A 9,558-nucleotide genomic window follows, 5' to 3' on the forward strand; every position below is an offset into this window, starting at 1 on the left:
TGAGACAGAGAATCAAGAAATAGACCATCTAGACAACCACAAAGAAAGAGGAGAAGCCATCATCACAAATTCTGAAAACTTGGTCATCTAAGGCACACTTCACGATGCAAATTTGAGACGTGAATGTTAGGTGTCTTTAGAAATGGTACAATTGTAAGGAGTATTTTTCACCTGGAATAATTAGTGCAGCTTCCAAGAGCACCTGCCTAGCAGCCAGGATATGTCATAGGTCTTGGAAGAGTCTGATTTAAAATAAAATGTTTGAGTTTTATGTCACAAATCACTGACCACTTCTTTCGATGAAGTAAGTGAGGTTTTCACATATAACTTCCACAAGAAATCTTTAGTTAGTTTAAAAAACCTGACAGAGAATAAGTCACCACATGTTACATAGTTTCCAGAGGACAGTGACCTTTTTAAGTTGATGATGTGATGAAAAGGAACACAAGCTTCTATTATCATAGCCTGCATGAGGCAGTCATAGAGGTTTGCTGAAAGCCAACTTATATAGAGTAATGGTCATAAACATTTATTAATATACAATAAAGCCCTCATGGGTTCATACTGCTTTTAGATTTTTAAGTAACCACTTAGAACCAGCAAGGACAAAGAACTTAGTTTCAAAAATTAACTGAAGTAGGGATGTGGCTGTTTTTAAACTAAAATGAATAAAGACAGCTTGATAATTTAATTCATTTTTTTTTTAACCAGCATCTTACTTCTTTTCAGAAAATTGAGTATTCAAAGAGACTGCTTCCAAAATTGTACCAGGGTCTAGTTCTTTCAATTGCTAGTTTCACTCCTGTTCAGAATCAAAACAGCTATTAGCTTTCTACAATTTACTGTTTTTCAAATAGCATGACAAGATAGGAAGATCTTAATATGCTCCTTTGTTCTTAAGTTTCTTCTATAGAGATATACAAGTCTTTTTCAAATGTTTTAATTAAAAACTGCCAGCAATTACATATACATGTGCTCATGTATTTCTTTCTACAAAGAAATTTTATCTTGAATTCAAATAAGCAGTTACATATATCAGGAAACTACAAAAATAGGAATCATTATAAATAAACAAAGCCACAAAAGAAAACAAAACAGTGATAGGTGAAATCACTAAGAACATTGATACATGAAAGAAGAAAAGTTCAACAGAATTACAACTGCCATATGACACTCTAATGTGGGAGATAATCCAGAGATTCTTTACTTAACATCCCAACTGTCTCCCTCTTGCCGTACGTGTTGGATCCCACATTGGTAGGAGACAATATTGCTCCAATATTGTTGTTGGATCGAACTAGAAAGTCAGCTAGGCGCTGTGTCACACATGTGGCCGTATTGCATTTCCTTTTTTCCAGATGATGACTAACAACGTAAAACAAAAGTTAAAAGTTAGAATAAGGGAATCAGGGCTTCTGTGTTCAGCTTTCAGATCAGCCATCAACTGGCTAACCATGGAGGCACCATATATGTGTAAATGGAAAATTATGGAAATAGAAAAACCATAGATGTTAAATGGAAGAAAACTCAAATAATTGACAATTTTTTTTCCATTTGTAAATAATTTTAGTTTTCTCTTAAAACAATCTGTAGTATGGCATATTGTAGGCATAGACTTAGGGCACTGTAAAAACATAGCCATTAGTATTCCCCATGTCATTTACTGATCAAAATTATATTTCCCAATACTTTCTCTGTATGTTCAATAAGAACTGCTTCTAAATTAAAAAAAAAATGACTTGGATTTACATTCTTCAAACAATTTTCCATTTCAACTTGCCTTATAGCTTAAGATAGTCTATAAAATAAGTATGAAATGGGGCAGCTAGGTGGCTCAGTGGATAAAGCACCGGCCCTGGATTCAGGAGTACCTGAGTTCAAACCTGGCCTCAGACACTTAACACTTACTAGCTGTGTGACCCTGGGCAAGTCACTTAACCCCAATTGCCTCACTTTAAAAAAAAAGAAAAAAAAGTATGAAACGTCAAAATAAAGTACAATATGGAATATCAGGTGAATTACTTGACTTTTGTAAATTTCTCTAAGATCATTTTGTAAGACTTTAGAAAGAGATGCTAACCCTTGTAAAATCTTATGAAGGGGGGCATCTAGGTGGCGCAGTGGATAGAGCACCGGCCCTGGAGTCAGGAGTACCTGAGTTCAAATCCGGCCTCAGACACTTAACACTTACTAGCTGTGTGACCCTGGGCAAGTCACTTAACCCCAATTGCCTCACTAAAAAAAAAAAAAAATCTTATGAAGGGTCAGATTTCCACCTGTTCAGGCACTCTGACTTGTAATATAGGGGTTATATTACTATCAGCATAAATAGATGAATATTATTACCATCTTCCCACCTACTTGACTCTTGAAAAAAAGGTTACAGCATATGCTTTTAATGTTTTTTTCTTTTGTTTTGTTTTTTCAGGACAATGAGGGTTAAGTGACTTGCCCAGGGTCACAAAGCTAGTGTCAAGTTTGTGAGGCCAGATTTGAACTCAGGTCCTTATGAATGCAGGGCCGGTGCTTTATCCACTTGTACCACCTAGCTGCCCCCTTTTTATTCATTCATTCATCTATCTATTTACTCATTCATGCATTCATCTATTTACTCATTCATTTATTTTTATTTTTTGCTTTTAATGGTTTTAATGATAGAACTAGGTTATCATATCTAAAAGGTTTTTTTGCATCACTCATATTAATATTCAGCAGAATCTCAAGTAACCTGAAAAAGCTATAAAATAATATAGCTTAGACTGACAATGCCAGCTGCTAAAGATTGCTTAGCTTGCAGCAGAACTTTTGTTTCCAACTGATTAACATCCCTAAAGTAGCTTTTAAAAAATTTTAATATGCTTTAAAAATGCCATTGGAATAGACAAAGGGGTAAAAAACCCAATAAAAACATATACTTGATTTTTGTAGGTCAATTGCCAGAGTCACTAACAAGGCAAATATAGAAATGTTTTGACTCCACCATGTTCTTGAAATAAAATGGAGAATTAAATTATATACCTGTTTAATGTATATGAGCCAGCAAGGGAAATTTAGACCAAATAAACTGCTTTTATTTCAGAAGTGGTATTTTTGTGTCAGCTACTTTTTTAATCTTTTTTTTTTTGTATGGAGTGCTAGAATTAGATTCAGGAAGAAATGGGCTCAAATTCTGACTCAGACACCCTGTGCACCCTGTGCAAATCATATAATCTCTTTCAGGCAACTCTTAAGATTTATCTGTTGAGTTACAGATGGATGGCAATCTGCACTGATAGATGAAATTCCATCTATTGACACTGGGAGTTCCCACTGGTCAAAGAAAGCACAGTTGTTTTGCATATTTGCTTATTTCTATAAGTCACACTCCTTTTGTACAGATAGCTGGAGTGTTTCCATGAGATCTAAAGGTTTAAGTTTCAACTAAAGTGCCTTGACTTATCTTGCTCCTGGGGAACTACTCAAAAAATGTCTTTTTCTTCTCAGGAGACAAGGGAACTACAAATTCAGAATGCCAGATGTAGTTATTCTGTCAGTATACTTAATTTAACCTGTGTTTTGTTTTGATCACAACTATACATTCAATGGATGATTAGGTTTATATGTAGGTATAGTCTTAAGAGGAAATGAACATAATGTAAAAATGAAAGGAACCCATAAAACTATTAATTAGTACCTTGTCCTACATCTATCTTTATCTCTCTATCTCATAGAAACAAGATCATTTGATAGGTCTTAGAGTAAGAATAATGGCTGAAGTTCAAGTGACATGATTTGGAAATGGCCAGAAAGTGATGTATAGATGTTGTTCTGGACAACATAAAAACAAATTTCACCTAACACAACCTAGTCTTCAAGGGATAGAATCTAAAATTTTGGTGGAAAAGGAAGTTCCATCTATACTTAGTCATCATCTACCTCTGGAATGCTGAGCTCTGATATATGATCTTTCATGTAATCTTGCCTGCTCCAGACTTCTACCTCACTTCCAGGACATTTCCAAACCATGATGCTATATGTCTTCCTCAATCTCTTTATTGCTCTCCTTTATATATTATCTTTTCCCATTAGAATATAAACTCCTTTAGGTTAGGAACAATCTGGATGGACTGAATTTATATTTCTAGCACTCAGCATAGTGTCTAGTATTTAATAAATATTATATCATTCATTCATTTATCCATCCATTCACCTTGACCAATGTAAAGCATATAATTCAGACTCTACTTAATTTACCTTCCAATACTGATCAAATTATGAACATAATTCCCTATTTCACTTTTCTGATGTGCATATAGCTAAAGTATAGTTTGAGATTAAGAGTCTGTTTCTGAGGACTGAACCATTAGAAAATAGTTTTAAATTCTGAGGCCACTAAGACCTTCCCTTCTTACAGAAACAAGCTTATATTTTATCCTGAGGACTGGGTATAAGAGCAATTTGTTCTAAGTACTTTGAACAGGCAATTTTGAAAGCATCTAAGATAGCTGTTGATTAAATGACTTTTAGAAATTTTCAAAAGGAGATATGCCCTTAGATAAGTTTGGCAAAAGTCTGGAAGAGGAAAAGGAATTGATTTTATAGGGAAAATGTCAGAGATATTGGTCAAGTGGGGAAATGGATAAAAAAAGCTATTCCTCTAAAAATGTCAAACATTCAGGAATATCAATTTGAGAATCAATCAATTATCAAGATTTTATTAAGTGCCTACTATTTGTCAGGCATAATTTTAGATGTTATGAATATAAAGATAAAAATGAAACAGTGCTTGCCCCCAAGAAGCTAACATTCCATTGAGAAAAAAAGATGTAAGCTATTAATTTTCAACTTATCAAAATTAAAAGCCATATTTAACAAAAGATAATAACATTAACCTTAAGAAGAAACAATAAGGTTGGTTAAACATTGTCTCCTTGATAGTAGAACTGCCTTGCCACTAAAGACATTTCAGCTGAACATATAGTTTCAGTTTCAGTAAAGTGAACAAATAAACTACTACCATGACATGAAAATCCTACTAGAGTTCATTGCACCACCATTTTTAATGTCCTAAGTTATAGACCAGCTAGATGTGTCTATTTGTCTTACCTGGGTACCCACCAACTGTAAACTATCACTGGGATAAATGGAATTGAATTATAAGATGAAAGTGACTTGAAAGAAAAAAACACCTTAGATATTTTCATCTGAAATATTTATGAGCATCTAACCATAAAAATCTCGAAAATCTCTCCATCCCACAGGTTGAGGCCATTTTCTTTGCTGTAGTATACTTTCTATTTTTAACTTGCCCAATTCAAGGATAAGCATGATCAAGACATTTCATGTGCTGAGAGGTCAGCTAGAAGGTGGAAAAAGGTGTTGTATAGAACCACTACTATAGAACTACTAATGAACTACTTTGTTACCCCTAAAATTTTAATTGAACCATCTGTATATTCTTGGAAGTTTGAAATAAAGCAGGAAAATAAACCACATTGAATCATGAAATATCAGGGCTGGAAGGGCTTTAGAAATCTTTTAGTCCAAACTCTCATTTTATAGATAAGGACTGTGAAACTAAAAAAAGGTTAAGTAAATCTTTCAAAGTGATACTATTAAGTAGCAGAGTTGGGACAAACAGAAAGTGAAAGTCCTTGCCTCTTACATGTCTCGAATATAGCTTATTTTCATGTCCTTATAGATACACAATACAAATGGCCCAACTTATACATTTTAATGAATGGAAAAATAAAAAATGAAAATGATTGACTTTCCAAAAGAAGGCTGGTTAAGTTCACTTGGCATTTATATTGCTTGTCCAGACTTTAAATAATATCTTGTTGTAGAATTAAAAACCTTAGTATGATTAAACCTTTGTCCTTTAACCAAACAAAGCAGTGTGGTTTCAACTATCTGAGTCAAAAGCAAAATTCTCAAATGTTTAAAAAACAAGACCTAAACACTAGGAGACAGTTCAAAGTCAAAAGCTTTTGAAACCAGTACCCAAATTATTTGAGGACAATGAATTTTAGTGAAGTAGGTAACCAGTCCATCTCCAAGTGAGAGCTATATAATAACAGGCAAAGTTATGTAGAGACATGTTTCATAAATGTGCTCAGTAAATGTCTACTGTATAATGAAATAAATGATTCAAGATATAGACAAAAATACTAGGTAATACTGCTAATTTTCCTGTCATCATGCCATTGTGTTGTCAGCTTAAGAGGAACTTCATGTCAGTTTTAGAGTTATTTTTATCTGTGGAAAAAAATAATTGAGAACTAGTCATAGTTCTGAGAGTACCCTGCAAACCAGGTAAGTTAAAGCATGACAAGTGAATATGTAAGTTCCTTCTGTCTGATATGGCACATAAGTGATGTAGAAATGTTTATACATATCAGAAAAACAAGGAAGTGCTGGTTTTCTAGTTCTATATAGCAAGTGCTATATTCTCAAATCACTGAATTCATTGCAAAAGTAGATTTGATTGTTCCCTATTTTGTAAGCTGTGTTGTCTAGCTCTTTAAACTATGTGAAGGCAAAGTTGACATAAACCCAAACAAATATTCTTAATATTATTTTATGACACTTTGACTTTAGTAGATGTATGGTAGAAAGGGAGAATTATATTTTTCAAATAAATAAAAAAACCCTCTGGAAAAAAAAGCATAATTAGCAGCTATCATTTGGACTTGAGATTTAGTCTTCAAAATAACATTTAAGTAATAACACATCTTTAAAAATACTATCATGTCATGGAATAATGGGAGTATGTGTCATTTAAAGTTAGTCTTTAACTATAAAGTGTTCTAGCCAACTCTCCAAGACTCTAAGTTGCAAGGAAGGGATAGTGCCAACCTGCTTTTGGTAGATGGAATTTCTTCACTGGGGATTTTCTATATCAGTGAAATCACACACCTAGTTCCTATTTTCAAAGAGTATTAATGTGAATTGTGGGCATTTAAAAAGTAATAATATGGATTAATTTTTGATAAAAATGAAATCCTCCTTGCCCCCCTGTAACATAACTTATTTGGTGCCAACAAGTGACTTTCCAAATTTAGCTTCTTAAAAATGTAACTTGTCTCTTGGACACGTCTATACATTTTACTTCCCAGGAGTGGATTTAAATGTTTTGACACTCAAATCCCTTCAACAGAACTTAAGGAAAAGACCTGGCACAAAATATGTGCAATATTTAGCTATTCCCCAGTTCAAAATTTCTCTATCTCAAGTCTTTGATTTTTGAATTAATAATGTAAGAGAAGTTAAAGGAATACCTTTTGATTTTTCCTGCTCCTTGTTCAGGCACTGTCCCACTAAGTTCCAACATTCTATTTCTTGCCAGAATTGGCAATATCCATTCTTGTCTGTCAGAAGTTCCATCGGAGAGATCACCAGCCACTGACATTAGTCTTTAAAGAACACAGAATACAAAGTGCAGTTGAACAGCTTTTGATACTGTTCTTAGGCAAGATATATCATTCAGAACCAATGGCAGTATTATCTAATGGATTTCTCAAGCTTTAAAAAATAAGTACTAGAAAGTTACCAACCTATCAATAGGTGTAGCCTCCAAATAGCTTAAAGCAACAGAGAGCACAATAAGGACAACTGGCAGCTTTAGATTGCACATTGCTTCTTCCTATATTTTCTGGAAAGAATGATTTAGAACAGAAATTAAGTTTTCTTTGCAGCTCTGACCCCAGTTACATCCCAAACCACAGGCTGTCTAAAAAAATATCCTATCAAACTTTGTATTTAAGGACCACAGTCCCTATTGCTATATTCCTTCAATTTATGTTCTTTTTGCATAAATTAAGTTGTTTTTTCTTATCTCCCCCTCTTTGCTTTTCTAAAATATCTTTGAGCATTTGAAATTATGAAATTATTAGTTTTTCTATAAATAAATGACAAAAGTACCACCCCATCTGTCCAACTGTCCCAAACAAGTATATACTCTAAATATCAGAAATAGGAAACTCTTTACCTTTTTGCTGCTTAAGGGACTGAAGAAATCAGAAAAGCTCTTTTTTTTTTTTTTTTTTTTGCTGGCAAGAAAGGTACACGAAATAATTCCAAGCTTGCATCCACTTCTGGAGTAATCCCCCCACCCCTTTGCTAGCTAGTAATACTGCTTTTATATACCCTTCACACCTTTCTCAGCTCTGACATCAGGCAGCACAGAGAGACTCTGTCATTAATTTCCATCCCTATAGATAGAATGTGCCTCATAGAGAGCAGAGGAAGATGGGTCATTATTACATTAACACATCAGTAAATATTAACATTGCAGATAGAGGGTGTTTTATTCAGGTAATGTTGTGTCATACACATCAAAACTTTTCATTTTACGTCTTGGTAAAACAGCAGAATAACTGCTGCTTGTAGGAATTTTCAAGGATTTAATGAAGTAGCATGATATTAGAATGGAAATGATAAATTAGTGAAATAGTAATACAAACAACTTAAACCCAACCTCACTGACCAACAATGTTCTGCCTAAAGACAAAAGTGAAGTACAGAATAGAGTAGTGAGAAATTGTAAAAATATAAGTAAAATCAAAATACCAAGTCTCCTAGGGAAGTGACTAAGACAGGAGTGGACAACTGTTGAAATTAAATAAAAGAGAAGTCTTTTCTCTATAAATAACTATAAAAATCATTTATAGTGACTTTTCCCAATAACAATTTATAGTGATTCATGAAAGAAAGGTAAATGTTTAAGAAGTGAAAGTATTTCTACTTTGTCACCTCTGTCCATGTTTAAATACAGATATGTACATACATTGTTGTTTATCCTTCATTCTTGAAGAGGAACATGACACTGGGGTAATGCTACAACTTGCAATGAATTGAATTTAAGTGAAGTAGAGCTGTGCAAATTCACCAGTTTCACTTTCTCCTCCAGAGGCATTTGGATCCAGTGGCAAGATATATATCAGGATGACTGGACATTGCCTGGGATGTTTTAAGGCAATTGGGGTTAAGTGACTTGCCCAGGGTCACACAGCTAGTAAGTAAGTGTCTGATGTGCAATTTGAACTCAGGCTCTTCCAACTTCAGGGTCAGTGCTCTATCTACTGTGCCACCTACCTGCCCCATGTACATATATATATATATACATATATATATATATATATATCAGAAACTTAATTTTTACTTAAATCTCTTTTTAAAAAGTAATATTTCTACTTAGATTTATAATTGCTGTATCATATACCATATATATATATATATTTTCCATATAAGGTATTTTATTTTTTCTGTTACATGTAAAGATAGTTCTCAACTTTTGTTTATACAAGCTTTACAATTTCAGATTTTTCTCTCTCCTTTCCCTCCCTTCCCCCTCCCCTAGACAGCAGGTAATCTGATATAGGTTATATCTATATCTATATCTATATACATATACATATACATATATATCTATACACACATATATACACATATATATATACACATAATAACATCAATCCTATTTCTGCATTAGTCCTGTTATAAGAGAAAAAATCAGAGCAATGATGAAAAACCTCAAAATAGGAAAAAAAAACAACAGCACCAAAAACAAAAGAAATA

General features: G+C 33.5%; 1 protein-coding gene across 1 annotated transcript; it reads right to left on the reverse strand.

The window, feature by feature from the left end:
- Nucleotides 1-263: 263 nt before the first annotated feature.
- LOC122730027 (islet amyloid polypeptide) lies at nucleotides 264-8,047 on the reverse strand. The gene is made up of 4 exons (XM_043969221.1): nucleotides 7,970-8,047; nucleotides 7,536-7,633; nucleotides 7,260-7,394; nucleotides 264-1,365 (listed from the first exon to the last, which is right to left on the reverse strand). Exons 2-4 carry the CDS (start codon nucleotides 7,613-7,615, stop codon nucleotides 1,176-1,178), a joined length of 405 nt encoding a protein of 134 aa, XP_043825156.1. The 5' UTR covers nucleotides 7,616-7,633; nucleotides 7,970-8,047; the 3' UTR covers nucleotides 264-1,175.
- Between the last annotated feature and the right edge of the window lie 1,511 nt (nucleotides 8,048-9,558).

This window comes from Dromiciops gliroides, chromosome 5 (assembly GCF_019393635.1).
Source record: "Dromiciops gliroides isolate mDroGli1 chromosome 5, mDroGli1.pri, whole genome shotgun sequence".
In the NCBI taxonomy this organism is placed as follows: Eukaryota; Metazoa; Chordata; class Mammalia; order Microbiotheria; family Microbiotheriidae; genus Dromiciops; species Dromiciops gliroides.

What these genes read in the sequence shown, in the direction of transcription:
- LOC122730027 (XM_043969221.1), bottom strand. Translation starts at nt 7,615, where the DNA reads ATGTGCAATCTAAAGCTGCCAGTTGTCCTTATTGTGCTCTCTGTTGCT. An exon ending in GAGGCTACACCTATTGATAG is followed by an intron (nt 7,395 to 7,535) that starts GTTGGTAACTTT and finishes TGTTCTTTAAAG; the next exon opens with ACTAATGTCAGTGGCTGGTG. An exon ending in GGAGCAGGAAAAATCAAAAG is followed by an intron (nt 1,366 to 7,259) that starts GTATTCCTTTAA and finishes TTACGTTGTTAG; the next exon opens with TCATCATCTGGAAAAAAGGA.